Below are 19,387 nucleotides of genomic sequence, written 5' to 3' on the forward strand. Positions count from 1 at the left end.
TCAGGAAGCGAAGGTTGAGTGATGCATCCTCCGAAACATGACCCTCCTAACCGCGCTTAACACGGCCTGCTTAACCCGGAAGCCAGCAGCACCAATCTGTCGGAGGAAACACCGTTCACCTGACGACCGAGGTCAGCCTGCAGGCACCCGGCCCGCCACAAGGAGTTGCTAGAGCGCGATGAGCCAAGTAAAGCCCCCCCGGCCAAACCCTCCCCTAACCCGGTTGATTCTGGGACAATGGGACTCCCGATCACAGACGGTTGTGATACAGCCCGGGATCGAATCCGGGTCTGTAGTGACGCCTCTACCACTGCGATGCAGTGCCTTAGACCGCTGCGCCACTCGGGTGGCCTCTCTAGTGAGATCTTGTACATCTTATACATCTCATGGGTTTAGAAAAAGGAAAACTCTGTATTACTGCACCAAATCTTAGTTAATTGTATGGCAAAATGTTTGAGTGGAATACAGTATGGGGTCTAGATGGGAAAAGAGGCATACTTACACCAGGACCAACTTTGCCTTGAGGACCAGCATCTCCGGGGCGACCAGTGAGACCCTGCGAGCATCACACACAATGAGAGAGTGTCAACCCAATACATGAAGGCTGACAGCCACAGCTCTTGTTCTGGCTGGTTGTGATGATGGCGGTGGTGGGGACCTGGGGTACTACTACTCACTCTGGCTCCAGGAAGACCAGGCTCTCCTGTGCGGCCGGGGTCACCAGTGCCTCCCTTAGGCCCACCCACACCGGGAACACCACGGTCACCAGGGGCTCCCTGTGGAGGAAGAGTGGAGAGAAAGAGAGGTATTAGTGTTTTATGCATTTATCACTCAAGCTTAAATGGCATTGTTAATAAACTGTGATTAATACAATAGCCAATCATAGCTGCTACAACAGGATACCAGCAGTACAATATAACAGGTTTGGTTGTTTTGAAACTACTCAGCCGTCTACAACAACATCTTACAGTTAGGGACTCATTAAGTAGAATTTTTTATTATTGTGATTTTGCAACTACTTCTGTCCATTCCTGGATATCAGGTGAGATGGAGCATTGGGAACTTTAAAAGTGTCAAGACCCACCTTAGAACCAGCAAGACCATCCTGACCTGGGAAACCACGGTTACCGGGAGCTCCCTAGAAACAAGGACAGAGAGAAGAGAGAAGATTTCATTGATGAGGAATAGGATATGGGAAGAACTGATATGACCCAATGACTCAGAAGAAAAAAATCTGTGGTGAGATCTGTGATGGTTCAAATCCTTACTCTCTCGCCAGGAGGTCCAAGTGGTCCAGCAGCACCGGGCTCTCCTCTTGCTCCTCTCTTGCCCTCCTCGCCAGCGGGGCCAGGGCCACCTTGGGGACCTATAGGGCCCTACAGGGGGTGACCAAGAAGATAGCAGATTCATTTCAAACATACTTCCAGGTCCATCTCAGTAGAATGAAAAAGTGCAGATTTGATATGAATGATATATGTTCCACCAAAACAGAACTCACAAGCTCTCCCTTGGGACCAGCCTCTCCTTTGAAGCCAGGAATACCAGGGTCTCCCTACAACATAAACAGGTGCAAAGTCAAAAACATCTGAAATAGGAGCAATGTTGTCCACAGCACATTATCTGTCATGACCCCACCTCCCTATACACCCTCCAAGACTAACCAATGTAAACCAACCTACAGCACCACCAACGTATAATTGGTGTGTCCAGGTTTTGGGGTGAATATAGGGGACTTACAGACTGTCCCTTGGGTCCAAGAGGTCCTGTTGCTCCCTGAGGTCCGGGGGGGCCACGGGGCCCGGGGAAACCAGGTGCACCAGCAATTCCAGAAGCGCCCTACAGAAAGAGAGAGATAAAGTAATTGAATATTACTGACTGAGCAGTAGACTGATAATGAACTAAGAGCAGTGTTTATTTCATGCTGAGTATATAAAGAGTGTAGAGGGTACATTCTAAACCCATATAGTGTAAGAATATGCTTACAGCAGATCCTTTAGCTCCAGGGATACCATCAGTACCAGGGTTGCCCTAAAGGAACAGAGGAGCAGAGACAAGGTGAAGAGATGAAAATAATGCATCAGTTAATTGATGAGAGATGATCAGTGTGAGATAATGCACTTCAGACTCTATCACAGATTGCCTGGATGTTACGTACAGAGGCACCAGCGGGTCCAGGAGATCCGGGTGTACCAGCCTCCCCACGGGGTCCCTGTGCGCCCTCAGTTCCACGTGCACCAGTGGGGCCAGCTTCTCCCTGTAGGATGGAGGAGATTCAGAGGACCATTAGGACTGCTGTTGCTTCTCTGTGCAACTCTTATTCAAACTGTACTCAGTGATGAAGTCAAATGGTATGGTGATTGGTGCTCATTGTCTCCCAGAGATGTGATCGACAGATCTACAGTGACTGTTCAATGTGTCCTTGAGGTAGAGTGACTCTGAGAATCTCATCTCATTGCAGCTTATCATTATTGATCATCTTATTAGAGCTGTTCACTAGTGTTGAAGTGAAATTAAGTGTCTCACCTGATGATTGGGAATTCATCAGACACACCGTTTGTCACATCAATAGGCTTCCATTGGGTTCAATCAGGTTATGACTGACATGATGCATGATAGAAACATAATGGCAATTAGTACAAACCTTGGCTCCTGGGGATCCAGGGAAACCGGGTGCTCCAGCAGGCCCAGCAGGGCCCTGTAGGGATCAGAGGTCAGTTAATAAACGTACTAATTCCTGATTTTGCTATTATTGCACAAAAATACAACATTGACTGGAAGAAACAGTCAAGCAATTCTAAATCTATTCAAAAGTATTTGAAAATGTGTATAATTGTGATTGTGTTGTAATACATGAAGTGCATAATTGATTTCTGCATTGCATTGATGGTATCTTGCACAGCAGTGGTTCCCAACCTTTTTCGGCTACTGTACCACCAACTAAATTTTGCTTTGCACCGAGTACCCCTGAAGTACCTCTTCATGCATTTTACCAGTAGGCCTACGTTCTCATGAGTCTTCTCAAGTACCCCCTGTGGATAGGTCAACTACCCCCAGGGGCCCTAGTCCCCCTGGTTTGAAACCACTTTTGTACAATAATAATGAAAGCTATATGTCTTTGAGACAGTGAGGAAGCAACACGAAGAGTGCAATACGTACGGGAGGACCAGCAGGGCCAGGCAAGCCATCATTACCTCGGGCACCCTGAGGAGAGAGCAGACATGGGAGACATTATGATGGTACAGTACTCTGGGTGTTTATCGACGGACACATTTACACCATTGAGCAGGTTTACCTAAACATAATTGTAATTGTGACTAATTGATTTGCTACACAGCACATATTGAGTAGGTCTTCATCAGGTGTCCACATTAACCAAAGAGAAAGTCCTAAACACTGGGGTGGGATTGTCTGGTAGGCTAGTGTACAGAATATCACTGGGTCTGGTTAGGATTGTCTGGCAGGTTAGTGTACAGAATATCACTGGGTCTGGTTAGGATTGTCTGGTAGGCTAGTGTACAGAATATCACTGGGTCTGGTTAGGATTGTCTGGTAGGCTAGTGTACAGAATATCACTGGGTCTGGTTAGGATTGTCTGGTAGGCTAGTGTACAGAATATCACTGGGTCTGGTTAGGATTGTCTGGTAGGCTAGTGTACAGAATATCACTGGGTCTGGTTAGGATTGTCTGGTAGGCTAGTGTACAGAATATCACTGGGTCTGGTTAGGATTGTCTGGTAGGCTAGTGTACAGAATATCACTGGGTCTGGTTAGGATTGTCTGGTAGGCTAGTGTACAGAATATCACTGGGTCTGGTTAGGATTGTCTGGTAGGCTAGTGTACAGAATATCACTGGGTCTGGTTAGGATTGTCTGGTAGGCTAGTGTACAGAATATCACTGGGTCTGGTTAGGATTGTCTGGTAGGCTAGTGTACAGAATATCACTGGGTCTGGTTAGGATTGTCTGGTAGGCTAGTGTACAGAATATCACTGGGTCTGGTTAGGATTGTCTGGTAGGCTAGTGTACAGAATATCACTGGGTCTGGTTAGGATTGTCTGGTAGGCTAGTGTACAGAATATCACTGGGTCTGGTTAGGATTGTCTGGTAGGCTAGTGTACAGAATATCACTGGGTCTGGTTAGGATTGTCTGGTAGGCTAGTGTACAGAATATCACTGGGTCTGGTTAGGATTGTCTGGTAGGTTAGTGTACAGAATATCACTGGGTCTGGTTAGGATTGTCTGGTAGGCTAGTGTACAGAATATCACTGGGTCTGGTTAGGATTGTCTGGTAGGCTAGTGTACAGAATATCACTGGGTCTGGTTAGGATTGTCTGGTAGGCTAGTGTACAGAATATCACTGGGTCTGGTGAGGATTGTCTGGTAGGTTAGTGTACAGAATATCACTGGGTCTGGTTAGGATTGTCTGGTAGGCTAGTGTACAGAATATCACTGGGTCTGATTGGGATTGTCTGGTAGGCTAGTGTACAGAATATCACTGGGTCTGGTTAGGATTGTCTGGTAGGCTAGTGTACAGAATATCACTGGGTCTGGTTAGGATTGTCTGGTAGGCTAGTGTACAGAATATCACTGGGTCTGGTTAGGATTGTCTGGTAGGTTAGTGTACAGAATATCACTGGGTCTGGTTAGGATTGTCTGGTAGGTTAGTGTACAGAATATCACTGGGTCTGGTTAGGATTGTCTGGTAGGTTAGTGTACAGAATATCACTGGGTCTGGTTAGGATTGTCTGGTAGGTTAGTGTACAGAATATCACTGGGTCTGGTTAGGATTGTCTGGTAGGCTATTGTACAGAATATCACTGGGTCTGATTGGGATTGGGGACATGAATCCTCAAAAAGTTTAGGCATGTCATTCAGGGCTTTGGATCATTTGGTGTGTAATTACCTGAATTGTTGAGTTCATGTATTATTCAAGAGTGCATTTATATCAGAGAGCGTTAAAGGCACATGTCTGTGTTAACTCACAGCAGTTCCAGAAGGTCCGGGACGGCCTCTCTCGCCAGGCAGACCACGTGGTCCCTACAGGAGACAGAGACACAAGATGAACACTTAGCTTGGTCACGTTAAGCAAAACAGTAGGTGATAAGAGCTTTTAACTCATATTATTCAGGTAATGCACAGGTGTACTGCTCTCTTACCATTGGTCCAGGCGTGCCGTTCTCTCCGGGAGCACCACCCTCACCCTATAGAGATGACACAGTCAGTCTGTCAGCCAATCAGACTGCTAATCAGACAGTCAGTCAGATAGTCAGACACAGGAATAGAAATGGAAAGATTTGATGACTTGAAGATCTAGTTGGCAGTCTTACTTTGGCTCCAGCAGCACCGCCTTCTCCCTTAGCTCCATCCAGACCAGGGTGACCCTACACACAGACAGGTAGACAGACAGACATAGAGAGACACTTAATCTACATCTGTCTCATTAGACTGATCAATTAACACTAATTAGCTCATCTATTGTCTTGCTAATCATGTTGAACGTGTAACATCATAATATCCTTTCTGATGGAGTTGTGACTATAAATTAAGCATGATGAAACACCCACCCTGTGTCCTTTGATTCCAGGAAGACCAGGAGTTCCGGGGAATCCACGAGCTCCCTGAAATAAAGAGATAAATGAGATAATAAAGGATTCTGTGTGGGATTCATCTCTTAAAGTAACCTATATCTTGAGATATTGAATGTTTAATTGAATTTAATTGATCAGGAAATATTAAGATGTATCAAAGGCAATTGATGATAAAAAAACTAGAGAGCGATGATCCATGGCAATGTGCTCTAATGTTTTGGACATGGTTTTGTATACTTTTTGGGACTATCCTCTATGTCTGTTTACCTGAGGTCCTGCAGGTCCACGCTCACCAGCCTTTCCAGGTTTGCCAGCCTCACCCTAGAAATAAAGAGAGGGAGTAATGATTGATTATGATTATAGGTATGATTATCAGGAGTGTATCAACTGAATAATAAATGTCCAAGAGACTTTTTCACATTTTATATTTCAAGCAGATGAATTCAGCTCAGGAAGAGATGGCCCCCTGGTGGACATATTTGTGTACATGATGGGGGGGTGGGGGGAGGTAAATATGGGACTGCAGATTGTGCACATAGAGCTGAAGATTATTTGCACTATAGATATTCAATGGGGGACAATGGTAGGCAAGTGTGGTGCTTTGTGGACTGCTTGGTGATACTGTGTCAAAGAGAATCATGCTTGTGGTTTTAAACAGTGGGGGAAAAACAAGGTCCACTCTTCATGATGGAACAAGGGGCACTGGAGTATGGCCTGGTCCCAGATCTGTTTGTCCTTTTGCCTACTCCATTCTCATTGTCAAGTATGACAATATCATAAGAAGTTGGCAAGAGAGCAGAAACAGACTGTCACTCAGGCTACTGGAGTAGAAACAGACTGTCACTCAGGCTACTGGAGTAGAAACAGACTGTCACTCAGGCTACTGGAGTAGAAACAGACTGTCACTCAGGCTACTGGAGTAGAAACAGACTGTCACTCAGGCTACTGGAGTAGAAACAGACTGTCACTCAGGCTACTGGAGCAGAAACAGACTGTCACTTAGGCTACTGGAGTAGAAACAGACTGTCACTTAGGCTACTGGAGTATGGCAAGTCAATAGGTGAATGATAGTTTGGGCAGGTGGTAAGAACTTTGTTAATGCGCTCTATGTACATAACACAATTTAAGTAACGCAGCATATTTAGAGCTCTACATGTGATAGTGAAGCCTTTTGCCAATAACATGGTGTGTGCTTGTGCTCTACTTGAGCATGGCTTTGACAACAGAACTCAGACCTGAGCCATGGATCTGGTTTTGTTGATGAAGATGACAATACTTACATCACTTCCTGGTTTGCCAGAAGGTCCGGGTGGTCCGTGTGGTCCCAGTGGGCCCTGTTATAAGGAGAGAGAGGTGGTTGTTATTGTTTAGGATGGAGGTTGTAGGCTTAATTGTTGTGACTAAGAACAAACTAGTGTAAGAAGCTACCTTCCCATAGTTAACTAAAATGAAACAACGCCATTCCACATTTACATCATAACTTCAGTGCCTTCAACCTTGTCTTCGAAGTCTCATTGCCAACTCTAATGAAACTGTTATGTAGCAGGCAGTTATGTTAAAAAGGAAACCCTGTCTATTTGTATCTGACATTCACAGCATGTAGAGGATGGTGCCATTTTCCTGTTGCTAGTGGTTTCATTTTAATGAAGAGTAAGGATGTTGGTGATTTTCACTTGAACGCTGTGGGGGATGGAGGTCCATGTGATCCTAACATAGGCAGACATTCCATCCACTTCTACAGGTCAGGGATTATAGGTCAAACTGTGTTGCATAAGGTCTTTTTATAGAAACAAAATGCATAAAACGACTATCAGTGCTGAGGATGAGAATGTATTAATTATATTGCCCATCTGAGTGGGTTTATTAGACACTTTCACTATAAACCCTAATTTCTCTGTTTTATGTGGTAAGTATGCAATCATATAGCGAACAATGGAAAACTACTCCCTAGATAGCTAATACTAGAATGCGCCGGTGTTGCTGCCAAGGTCTATGCATTCTAATTCTATGTTGTTATCGTGACACCGAGATTTGCGGTGCACCCTGGGATAGTTTTGGATACTCACAGCTGGGCCTGGCTCTCCAGTCTCTCCGGGGTTACCTTGGAAACCTTGTGGGCCCTGGAATTGATTAGAAGGAACATTTAGTCAAAGACATCCTTATAGTCTGCATATTGCTATTGGCTTAGGGTGTCCACAATACGGATCCATACCGCATATTAGGATACAGATAAGCCATAAAAGAATGTCTTAACCATCCAATACCGAAGGCTAAAGGGTCAAGTACTATTCTACAGCACTGAGTCGTATGTACATAGACATCTAACACAATGTCAGTAGCTGTTAGCTATCAAATTACAGTAGCAATTACACAACATTCTCCTTCTGTTGTGGTCATTAGTAAGGCTTAGAGAGGTGTCCAGCCCGCAGTAATGAAGGTGTGTATACTTACAGGGGCTCCAGAAGGGCCAGGTGGACCACGGGGACCCATAGGGCCCTACAGAGGGAGAGGAAATGCATAATATTTATAACAATTTATAGCTCAAAAACTGTTGGGATATTTGATAATTAGTCATGTCTTAAGACAAAACCCTTTGAATTGTCAGGCAAGCCATTGTATCCAAATAACATGGTCTATGTTGTCTTATGATGTTGCACAATTAGTTAGTTCTCAGCCTGTAGTATGGTGGTATGAGAACAAAGAAGGAAAATAAATACAGTACACGTTAATGGGGTTGGCAAATAGCATACAGTGGTTCATTTTCACCACAAGGTGGCAGTCTGGCTTCAAGTCTGTAATACAGCATGCTACTACCACCCTACATTCACCATATACCTACCTATCTATTTAGCTTAAAACTATGATTTTATGTGTTTCATTAATTCATTATGAAGTATTTTTAACCCCTCTGGATTCTGTTAAGTTCATGTACAGTAACATCTCCTGTCCCCTTACCATAGGTCCTTGCATCACTCCCATCTGTGCACCTCCAGCTTTCTCGTCGAATCCACCAGCCATCTGAGCAGCAAAGTTCTGCAGAAAGGATTGGGGACATTGTAACTGAATTGACAGCATCTACAGTAGATTCATTGCCCCCTGGTGTCTACAAAAGCTTTCACAGGCTGTATTTCTGCCTCACCACTGCTCTGGCGCAACAAAAAATATGGGGGCACATTTACTTAGTAGTTGTCAGGAGGGATAATAATGGTGAGATTGACTGTGATACAGTAGCTTAGCAATGTGTCATCCATCTTTCTTTCTCAATCCTTATTCTACTAACACATAGAACAGCACATAGGCTTATAGCTTAGTCTCTTACACACACACACACACACACACACTTCTGACAATTAGAGTATTCCCGATGCTCTACTGCTACAGTCTGTCAACAGGGTGTGCAGAGTGCTTCTCTGCACCACACAGACAAAGACACAGAGTTTTGTGGCGGTGACGTCCTCCCCCACTGATCTACTGTCCTGTCCTTTGTCTCATGCCACTTACCCCGCCAAGGCCTGGAGGTCCGTTAGGTCCGGGGGGGCCAGGGCTTCCGGGGTTCCCGGGGGTGCCAGGCTCGCCATCTCTGCCTCTGGGGCCAACATTTCCCTAGGGAAAATGAGAGAGGGACAAACGCATTCAACAACGGGTTCAATACCTAAACATGTTCACTATTATGACTGAATGTTATTCTGTTCGGAATCAATCAACAAATCAGTCAATCAATCAACCAATCAACCAGTCAATCAACTGTAATGCATCAACTAACCTTTCAATTTGCTGCATTACTAGCCTGGCCAATGGTGAATAATTGCAGAGAACATATTGAGGTGCTTTAGGGATGCATGCCACTATGTTGTTTGAATATTATTGTAATTTGTTAGTCATTATAAAGGATAATCTTCTCCATATTGGAGAGGTTTTCCAAAATAATGCAGCATATATATCTTACTATTGTGGAGCTAAATTCAAAGTCTCATACATAATAAACTATGCAGTGATCTCTCACAGCAACTACAGATGTTGAATGGTTAGCCTTGATTTCAGTAAACACCACAGACGGATTCCTAAAAGTTACAGGGATTCTGTGTCTTACCTTATCACCCTTAGCTCCGGCTGATCCACGAGGTCCCTGCTCGCCTGAGGGGCCCTGCGCAAACAAACATATTAGGATGACCAATAGTACTTCATCAAGGATATTGTGCTGGGGCAAGATGCACATTACAACTCATGAAAGATATTCTGCAAGGCAAAATACAACACAAATAATATTTAATAGAATATATTCAAACAATCGTCATTATAATTCATAAAACAAATGAGCAAATACATATATGAGAGTATGCTTACCATAGGGCCTGCTGGTCCATTTGCTCCTACAACCTGGACAATGGAACATAAAGGATAGCTTGCTCAGATATCAACACTTGTTGGGATAAAAGTAGTCTTGTGAAAGGCTTGATGTCTTTGATACAGTGTTGGGTTGCACTGATTTGAATAGCTAAGATGCTGGGAAAGAACATTCCAGTACACTGTGGCCATGGACAAACAGCACAAAATAGACTTCACCAGGAAGTCTGTTGACAGACAAGTTAGTTTAGCTGAAAACATCTTCTGCTTGTCAGGGTTCGTTTTCTAAGAATCCTTGCATACCAGGGAATAAAAACGTTACTAAATGGATGTATGGTGATTGGTTTGGATCCATTATTTCCGAGGAATGTAGGCTTCCTTCCATGTTGTCATTCAAGGCCCTAAAAAAGACAGCAGGTTCTAAGCATGGCAGCTAATCACTTATCAACTGGAGGCTTTGGCTTTCTTGGAATCATATTATTCCCAAAAAGAAAAAGAACAATGTGCAAATTGGTCATCTGTAACACTCAATGGAATGTTGCCTGTCCATCCACAGTTCATCCAAGATGCTGAGGAGAGTCAACCCAGATACTGACTTAGATAGCTTTACTGCATGTATGTGAGTTTTAAGTGAGGCTATTGTAACATAGTCACATAGTCTTGAAAAGCTTTATATGCAGTTGTTCGCGAATGCTTGGCAATGGCATGCATGGGTACTTAAAAAGAACCTTCAGTGCCTTCACTTTGATTTGATGAACAAAATACCCTTCTGATGTCTTTCTGAGTAAGCATGAGCTATAGTGCAGCCCATAAGCTATCGTAAGCATGAATGATACTGAGAAGAAATCAGAGCGAGATAATACAAATTAAGAGATCCCCTGCGTCAAGAATAGCGGCTAAATAATTTGACTAAACTGTAAAGCTGAGGGTGCATACTTACATCTGCAATCTCGCCGGGTTCCCCCTTCTGGCCCTAATAAAGTACATTAACAAGAAAGTCAATGGTCATAATTTAAACGTATCTGTATTAAGACATGCTCACATCATGTAAGTCTAAGTGTTGTTTAGTCTGAGTGTGTGGATGCAGTGTTTAGATGATCACGTAATATGATACAGTGTGAAATATGATACATTGTCTAAAATAACACATTGCTGATCCAAAAACAGAAAATATTCTTCAATTGTGATTTGTCCAGAACAGCTTTCAGTATAGCTATCATATCATCGTTGCCCATGGTCTCACCTTAGCACCAATCGCCACGTCTGATGTTATAGATGGGTGGGATGAGGAAGAGAGAGAAAACAACATTAAAAAGGGTGACCCTGAGACTGCCGGATTGCTGTGTGTAGGGGCCAAACCTCCAGGGGTTGAAAACCCCAGATTAAAAGCCACACCTGTGGAAACCAATAGAAACCAAAGACAGTACTCCAAACCCTAGACTCTGAGAACCATCCAGAGTGTGTTGGAGGGTAAGCTGTAGTTCCATGTTGAGGGAGATGGTGCAGAAGCAAGCAAAGCCAGGGGATGGGACAGATGTTTGGATCAAATCCTCAGTGTGTAGTGGATACCAAAACTATTTGTCTCTATAGCGTATTTTGGAGCCTACAACTGAGAACATTGACACATCCTATGGAGTTCAAAGCATAAATGGCCTTAGAGAGGAAAGCATCCTGTTATGAAATGGCACACTACATGGTTATTACGATAGATTGATGATAAACATCCTCAAGTACTTACAATTTAGTTTTTAAAGACAATTCTAAATCTTTCAAAATGCATGAACATGATTGTTTCAGAAAAGAAAGACATAACACATAGACAATGACTGAAATGTGAAAGCAGCTTTGGTTTAGTTGCGTTGTTTGATGAGCAAATATGTTCACTTTCAACGTAGAATAGTCATATCTTAGAATCTTGATAGGATAATATTGAGTATTATAATATTTTACTATCTTTGCATCTCTTCTCTTTGCTAATGTTATATATTGTGTGTTGAGCCTGGGAGTAGGTTGGGTCAAGTCTGGTAAAGTGAAGTACAGTAATGACTCTCCCATGTGTGTCACTGGAAATTGGATCATATCCATACATGACAGGAGTAATATGTGACAGGTGTTTAAAAAGATGATGCTATAGAAAATATGTCTTCAAAAAAAGGGCAAAGCAGTCAAAATGTTATGTATACACATTAGTGATGGAAGAAATTAAACTTCAGAACCCCAAAGTTGGTGGGACTATCATGTGTTGTCAATCATTGTCTTACTTCACCCAATAGGATCGCTTTGATGTGGTGGGAACGGAGCTTCCATTGGACAAAATGAGACAGTGATTGGCAGCTCAGGATAACACAGCCTCCCATAGGTTCTGAGGCTTCTTAGCCACCCGCCACTAAAATGAAGGCAAACTTAGAAGTGTCTCATTTTCATTATTGACCCTTGTTGTTTCTGGTGGAAACCAGATTCCACGACTAAGGGATTAAACTCCTCATAAAGTGAACATCCATAGAGAGAGTGAACATCCAGAGGATGTTGCAGGTTTAGTCTCCAACCCAAAACAAGCAGGGAAAAAGGTAACACTTTTGAATAGGGAACATCACTTGTAAATACCTAGCCACAAAATCTGTCCTGACTCATGTCTGCACACCAAAGTCATGTACAGTACAATAAGCAGCTGGGGACCTGTTAACCCCAGTTAACATCTTAACTGCCATTTACTTCCCCATTCAAAAGTGTTGGTATGTTAAGAGCGCAGTAATTTATTTATGAATGTGTGAATAAATAAATGACAACCAGTGGGGGCGCTGGCGTCCGCAGGGCAGATGGGGCAGCACTCTCCAGGTTGGATGATAGGGTTGGCACACTCTTTTATCTCCTCACAGATGATCTCATCACACAACACTGACCCGCTGTCACACACACAGATATGACACGGCTCCGGCTTCCACACATCCTTATCATTATAACGATGGTCGTCCTGGATGCAGGAACCTGGCTCCTCTGTGGCCAACACCAGGGGGTGGTACAGAGGGCATGGGGCAGAGATGGGATGGAGGGTGGTGGTGGGGTGGCAAAGAGGGCACGACAGTGATCATAGTAGATAGGTGAGGGGAGGGAGCATGAGGGGTGGCATGGGTAAAAAAAATGGCAGGATAGGTTGGAGGGCAAGCAGGATGGGCATTGCGTGCAAGATGGTGGAGGAGAGGGGTGGGGGTCACAGAGAGACAGGGTGGAGGTGAGTGGTGGCAGTTGGGAGGGAGAGAGACACAAGTTATCAGCTTAGCATGAGGCCTCATTTACACCCCATGCACAGCACACAGCATCACAACACCACAGCATCACAACACCACAGCACACAGCACACAGCATCACAACACCACAGCACACAGCATCACAACACTCTCACTCACATGACTGCACACACAGCTTGGGAGAGTTATCCACCACATTAAAGACAGAAGCATATCAGCATAATTAATCAAAAACGTATGGCATCAATATGTCCATCATATCCAGGTATTAGGCCTAATAGACTCATCTCAAAACTCTTCAACATGGATTGGCAGCATGAGCAGACAGGATCTGTCAAGGCATTGGTCTGGGTGAGTGCTGATTCGAGACATTGATTTTACCTGGGGGCCTCAGTCTCACAAGCTCTAACCACCAGCCGGTGGTTTATTTTCATAAAACAGCACAGCTCAGGAAGCCTCACCCAGGTTTATTTATCCTGCACGCAAACTGCTAGATTTATTAATTTAGAAGGAAGCCAAAGCCCCAGAAACATCCATTCAGATTACAGTAATCATATGCAGAAAGCAGCTTCAATGCAACCAACAAAGAGTACATTTAGCAGTGCCATTTAAAGGCAGTAGTAGGTATTTCTCCCAGTGGAGTGAGTATATTTAACCTGTAGGCCTGCTGCACTCTCTGGTGACCAATGGACCTGCATGAATGAGTCCCTCACATTGGGAGACTGTGCCCAATGACAAGCTGCTGCCCTGAGTAAACAGGGAATCCTTCAAAAATTCTCCATCTGGATCGCATAGCTGTGTCAAGCACCAGTTCAGACACATTGGAGAATTAAGAATGGGGAGCTTTCATGCATAGGGTCTCAGGTTTGGCCTGCTAAATATAGCGAAATATAACTATTTGTTTTTCTTGCATTAGTGTAAAAGTGGTTCTTATCACATACCTGCTACCAAACTATACTATATAACATGAGTAGTCCATTTAAGCTTTCCCCACATAAGGTGGGGTTGGTTGGTGACGTATTGTTCCACAACTTTTCTTTGAGTTGTGGTGAGATATATATGGGCACACAATCCCTAATTCATCACTAAAGGCTTAAACTACCACTACACTGAGCATGTGGCCGCTACATTCTCTTATTCGGGGTACTAAATGGTTGAACGATTATAGCCTATGTAGCACAGGCCCATGAATATGTTGATTATAAAGCAGCACATTATATAATACACATTGTATGATGTAGTATAGCCCATCTCTCTAGCGACACACAGAGAGTATCCTGTTCCAAAGTTTGTTCATAAAACACCTACTCCTCTCTCATTAAGTGACCAACTGCCATTCACTTCCTGCTACGCTTTGAGCCTGCTCGTCTGGGGTCAAGTTGTGTCTGACCCTGTCTCTTTAAATTATGAACTATTTAATCTACAGTATTTCAGCCACCACCCAGAAACTCAAGCAATTTCAATCGCTCAATTCTAACAAATAGTCACCTTAAACAATATAACTATTCATTTGAAATCAGAACTGATAATGTTGTTTTCTCAGGAGGGTAAATGCCACTCTGAACAACAGTAAAAGTTCTCTAAATTGCCTAAAAAGCTACGGACCTGCCAAAACATCTCAAGAGAGCCACTGTGTCTGTCTGATGTAAATAGATTAGTGCTGTTAAATACTGGCACTAGAGAGAGTGCTTGTGCAGCGACGGGATCCACAGTGAATATCTAGTAGTGAAACAAACGCACACTTGTTCACCTGGTCCTCCATCCCACACAGATGTGCCTTGATAGCCTCACCTATGTTCCCCCCCAAAAACTATTTCAATGCATAGGCCCTGTATATCTGCAAACACTTACAATGTAATTAACATGTTGTAATTAACTATGTCAATATCAAACCAGTATTAGGATATACTGTTCAATTCAATACCATTATTTAAATAGTAATTTCTTAATTTGACATCATGGACAATATAACAGTCCAGATAAATCACATTTAATCTCTGAATTGTATCTGCCAGAATTGTAATTCTTAATTGTGCAATTCCTCCAACGAATGACCGATACTTTTCTGAGTATGTGCCCCTCCATCAATGCCAATGTTGATATATCTTGAATATCATATCATATTCGCAGCAGTTTTACATTCAACACTCGGCCTATTCATTTTGCAGGCGAGAATTGAGCAGAAACTGCACACTTTAAACACCAAGGTAGTGCCACAGACATACAGAAAGAAAAAGATTAGTTGATAAAATGCGATCATCAGAAGAATCCAAAAGAAAATTCAACAGAAAGATGCAACTTACGGTCATCCTCTTCCTGACATCTGACAATGCATAGTAAAACAACTTGGGATGCTACAAGTAGCAGAACAGTCCTTGAATCCACAAAGCTGAACATGTCTAAATATTAGACATGCAGGACCTTGGGTGAGGAAAAAGATGTGACAGAGCAGACGCAGCTCTCTTTCAGTGGTGTGTAATGTGTGTTCCCAGAGACTACAAGGGAACCATGCAGTCAACCTTCCTAAATGGAAGTGGAATCCAACGCGGGGCCCCAGCCGGCACTTTACACCCACCGCGTCAGAGCAAGAACCGGGGTTTTATGTCCACTCTGCCTTCTACCAATCTTCGTATATTCCAAAATACAAGTCCGACCCCCGACCCCCAGTGGAGCTGAAACTCGACCCACATTTCCCTCCCCTCTACTCCTTCAGCGTCTATTCTCCAAAGGACCTCTCTTTCCCTTTCCTCTCGTGACATGTGGAGATGAGGTAGGCTATCTATAAATCACACTTTTTGGTTCTCTTTCAACCCCCCCATTACAAAAGTGTCTGGCCACTCACCTGCCAGACTCATATAGATAGACAACTTCACAATATGGAGATTAGAATATTTGAGGTAGGCCTAGACCTATTAAGAAAGTCATCAACAACAGAATTATGATTTTACCATTTGCAGGTGGCGAGGTGCATTGAGACCTTCACTGAATAAGAGTAGGCCTACACTCATTCATTGGTTTCATTTTATTGGCATGTAAAATAGCCAACTCTCCTATGGGTGTATTAATACACATTTGTAACTCAATAACATAATATGTGATCTGAATAACTTACTATTGATATGGTAATGGTAGTGCAGCTCTGATTATGTCACATACAGTTGCAATTTATCAAATCAAATCAAATTTATTTACATCAGCTGATATCTCAAAGTGCTGTGCAGAAACCCAGCCTAAAACCCCAAACAGCAAGCAATGCAGGTGTAGAAGCACGGTGGCTAGGATAAACTCCCTAGAAAGGTCAACACTTAGGAAGAAACCTAGAGAGGAACCAGGCTATGAGGGGTGACCAGTCCTCTTCTGGCTGTGCCGGGTGGAGATTATAACAGAACATGGCCAAGATGTTCAAATGTTCATAAATGACCAGCATGGTCAAATAATAATAATCACAGTAGTTGTCGAGGGTGCAGCAAGTCAGCACCTCAGGAGTAAATGTCAGTTGGCTTTTCATAGCCGATCATTAAGAGTATCTCTACCGCTCCTGCGGTCTCTAGAGAGTTGAAAACAGCAGGTCTGGGACAGGTAGCACATCCAGTGAACCGGTCAGGGTTCCATAGCCGCAGGCAGAACAGTTTAAACTGGAGCAGCAGCACGGCCAGGTGGACTGGGGACAGCAAGGAGTCATCATGCCAGGTAGTCCTAAGGCATGGTCCTAGGGCTCAGGTCCTCCAAGAGAGAGAGAAAGAAAGAGAGAAAGAGAGAATTAGAGAGAGCATACTTAAATTCACACAGGACACCGGATAAGACAGGAGAAGTACTCCAGATATAACAAACTGACCCTAGCCCCCCGACACATAAACTACTGCAGCATAAATACTGGAGGCTGAGACAGGAGGGGTCAGGAGACACTGTGGCCCCATCGAATGATACCCCCGGACAGGGCCAAACAGGAAGGATATAACCCCACCCACTTTGCCAAAGCACAGCCCCCACACCACTAGAGGGATGTCTTCAACCACCAACTTACCATCCTGAGACAAGGCCGAGTATAGCCCACAAAGATCTCCGCCACGGCACAACCCAAGGGGGGGGGGGCGCCAACCCAGACAGGAAGATCACATAGGCCTATGTCAACCCCCTAGGACCCATACAGGTGAGAAACAGGGGTTTACAGATCAGCTCCTGTACTGAAGTTAGCTGGTTAAATCCCACACATCTCTGAAATAGTGCTTGAAAGTCCATGGATTCTCCCAAGGGGAAGCTTCAAATCAGATCGCCTCACTTGGTTTGCCTAGCCGACTGTCAATCATGTCAATCACACCTGAAAGTGAATTAAACTGCTGAGCTGTCTGCTTATACAGGCCCTCACACTCAGCGTTGGTTGAGCATGGCAAATGTTGTAGGCCTAAAATTTGAACAGAGAACTCTCTCTCTACTTCATTCTCTCAGAATTATTAGCAATTTTGTTCCACACCTTTTTTACTAAACATGGTGTTCATTCTCACTGGCCCTGAAACTAACCTAATCTGTAAAAAAAATAAAAGATATACAGTACCAGTCAAAAGTTTGGACACACCTACTCATTCAAGGGCTTTTTCCTTTATTTTTTGTTACATCTGCTCCTGCAACACCCTCTACTTCTCATCCTGTCTCTCCCTAACTGGCTGCCACTCCCCCAGTGCTCTCTCCCTCTTCCTCTGTGTGTGTGTGTGTGTGTGTGATTGTGTGGGCGGAGACAGGTGTGCTGGAGGCAGAGCAGGTGTGCTGGAGGCAGACCAGCTGTATCTGTTCCATAATCAAGACCTCTACAAATACTCAGCCCTGCCACTTCCAGGCTGCCAGATTGTAACCTCTGCTCAGTCAGTCTGCGATTTTTAGCCGTTTGTTCCTGCTTAGATCCTGATTTTGTGTTATGCCTGTTTTCCCTTGCCTGGCACTGTTTTCCTCTCTGCTACTGTTCTGCCCGCTCTGACTTAGGCCCCTGTCTCCAGTCCCATGTCTCGTCGGTCCTGCTACTCTGTCCTGGACCCCCCCACTCCACAGCGTCCTGGGATTCCTCTCCGGACCTGCTTACCCAATCCCAACTCCCTTCGCTCCAGCCTCAGCCTCCGCACCTGGCTTCCTACAAACCGCTCAAGCTTCCCCTGGCCTGCACCCCATCTTCCCCCTGTGTTTCAATAAATACCTTGGTTACCTCATCCCAGTCTCCTCGTCTGAGTCTGATCTTGGGTTCACTTGTTCCGCTCCATGTGACATTTTTACTATTTTCTACATTGTAGAATTAATAGTGAAGACATCAAAACTATGAAATAACACATATGGAATCATGTAATAATCAAAGTGTTAAACAAATCAAAATACAGTATATTTAATATTTTAGGTTCCTCAAAGTAGCCACCCTTTGCCTTGATGACAGCTTTCCAGCAATGGACTGTCGTTTCTCTTTGCTTATTTGAGCTGATCTTGCCATAATATGGACTTGGTATTTTACCAAATAGGGCTATCTTCTGTATACCACCCCTACCTTGTCACAACACAACTGATTGGCTGAAGCGCATTAAGAAGGAAAGAAATTCCACAAATTTTCCTTTGACAAGGCACACTTGTTAATTGAAATGCATTCCAGTTGACTACCTCATGAAGCTGGTTGAGAGAATGCCAAGAGTGTGCAAAGCTGTCATCAAGGCAAAGGGTGGCTACTTTGAAGAATCTGAAATAGTACACAGCATTGTATGAGAACTTCAGTTTCTTGGCAATTTCTCGCATGGAATAGCCTTCATTTCTCAGAACAAGAGTAGACTGACGAGTTTCAGGAGAAATTTTTAAAATTCTGGCCATTTTGAGCCTGTAATCGAACCCACAAATGCTGATGCTCCAGATACTCAACTAGTCTAAAGAATGACAGTTTAATTGCTTATTTAATCAGAACAACAGTTTAACTGTGCTAACATAATTGCAAAATAGTTTTCTAATGATCAATTAGCCTTTTAAAATGATAAACTTGGATTAACTAACACAACGTGCAATAGGAACACAGGAGTGATGGTTGCTGATAATGGGCCTCTGTACGCCTACGTAGATATTCCATAAAAAAATCTCCCATTTCCAGCTACAATGGTCATTTACAACATTAACAATGTCTACACTGTATTTTTGATCAATTTGATATTATTTTAATTGACAAAAAAGGAGCTTTTCTTTAAAAAACAAGGACAT

The 19,387-nt window shown here is 43.6% G+C and overlaps 1 protein-coding gene across 1 annotated transcript in view; it reads right to left on the reverse strand.

Moving 5' to 3' along the window:
- LOC129861155 (collagen alpha-1(II) chain-like) overlaps positions 1-15,764 on the reverse strand; it is a 33,608-nt gene extending 17,844 nt beyond the window's left edge. The window contains exons 1-25 of the mRNA XM_055932320.1: positions 15,478-15,764; positions 11,173-11,192; positions 10,870-10,902; positions 9,930-9,962; positions 9,676-9,729; positions 9,087-9,188; positions 8,541-8,618; positions 8,037-8,081; positions 7,652-7,705; positions 6,866-6,919; positions 5,853-5,906; positions 5,562-5,615; positions 5,325-5,378; positions 5,154-5,198; positions 4,981-5,034; positions 3,157-3,201; positions 2,642-2,695; positions 2,156-2,254; positions 1,984-2,028; positions 1,738-1,836; positions 1,499-1,552; positions 1,269-1,376; positions 1,085-1,138; positions 678-776; positions 503-556 (exon numbers count right to left, since the gene is read on the reverse strand). Coding sequence (XP_055788295.1) covers positions 503-556; positions 678-776; positions 1,085-1,138; positions 1,269-1,376; positions 1,499-1,552; positions 1,738-1,836; positions 1,984-2,028; positions 2,156-2,254; positions 2,642-2,695; positions 3,157-3,201; positions 4,981-5,034; positions 5,154-5,198; positions 5,325-5,378; positions 5,562-5,615; positions 5,853-5,906; positions 6,866-6,919; positions 7,652-7,705; positions 8,037-8,081; positions 8,541-8,618; positions 9,087-9,188; positions 9,676-9,729; positions 9,930-9,962; positions 10,870-10,902; positions 11,173-11,192; positions 15,478-15,571 — 1,539 coding nt within the window. The 5' untranslated portion in view covers positions 15,572-15,764. The remainder of the gene's footprint in view (positions 1-502; positions 557-677; positions 777-1,084; positions 1,139-1,268; positions 1,377-1,498; positions 1,553-1,737; positions 1,837-1,983; positions 2,029-2,155; positions 2,255-2,641; positions 2,696-3,156; positions 3,202-4,980; positions 5,035-5,153; positions 5,199-5,324; positions 5,379-5,561; positions 5,616-5,852; positions 5,907-6,865; positions 6,920-7,651; positions 7,706-8,036; positions 8,082-8,540; positions 8,619-9,086; positions 9,189-9,675; positions 9,730-9,929; positions 9,963-10,869; positions 10,903-11,172; positions 11,193-15,477) is intronic.
- Between the last annotated feature and the right edge of the window lie 3,623 nt (positions 15,765-19,387).

Source organism: Salvelinus fontinalis, chromosome 8, assembly GCF_029448725.1.
Source record: "Salvelinus fontinalis isolate EN_2023a chromosome 8, ASM2944872v1, whole genome shotgun sequence".
NCBI classification, from domain to species: Eukaryota; Metazoa; Chordata; class Actinopteri; order Salmoniformes; family Salmonidae; genus Salvelinus; species Salvelinus fontinalis.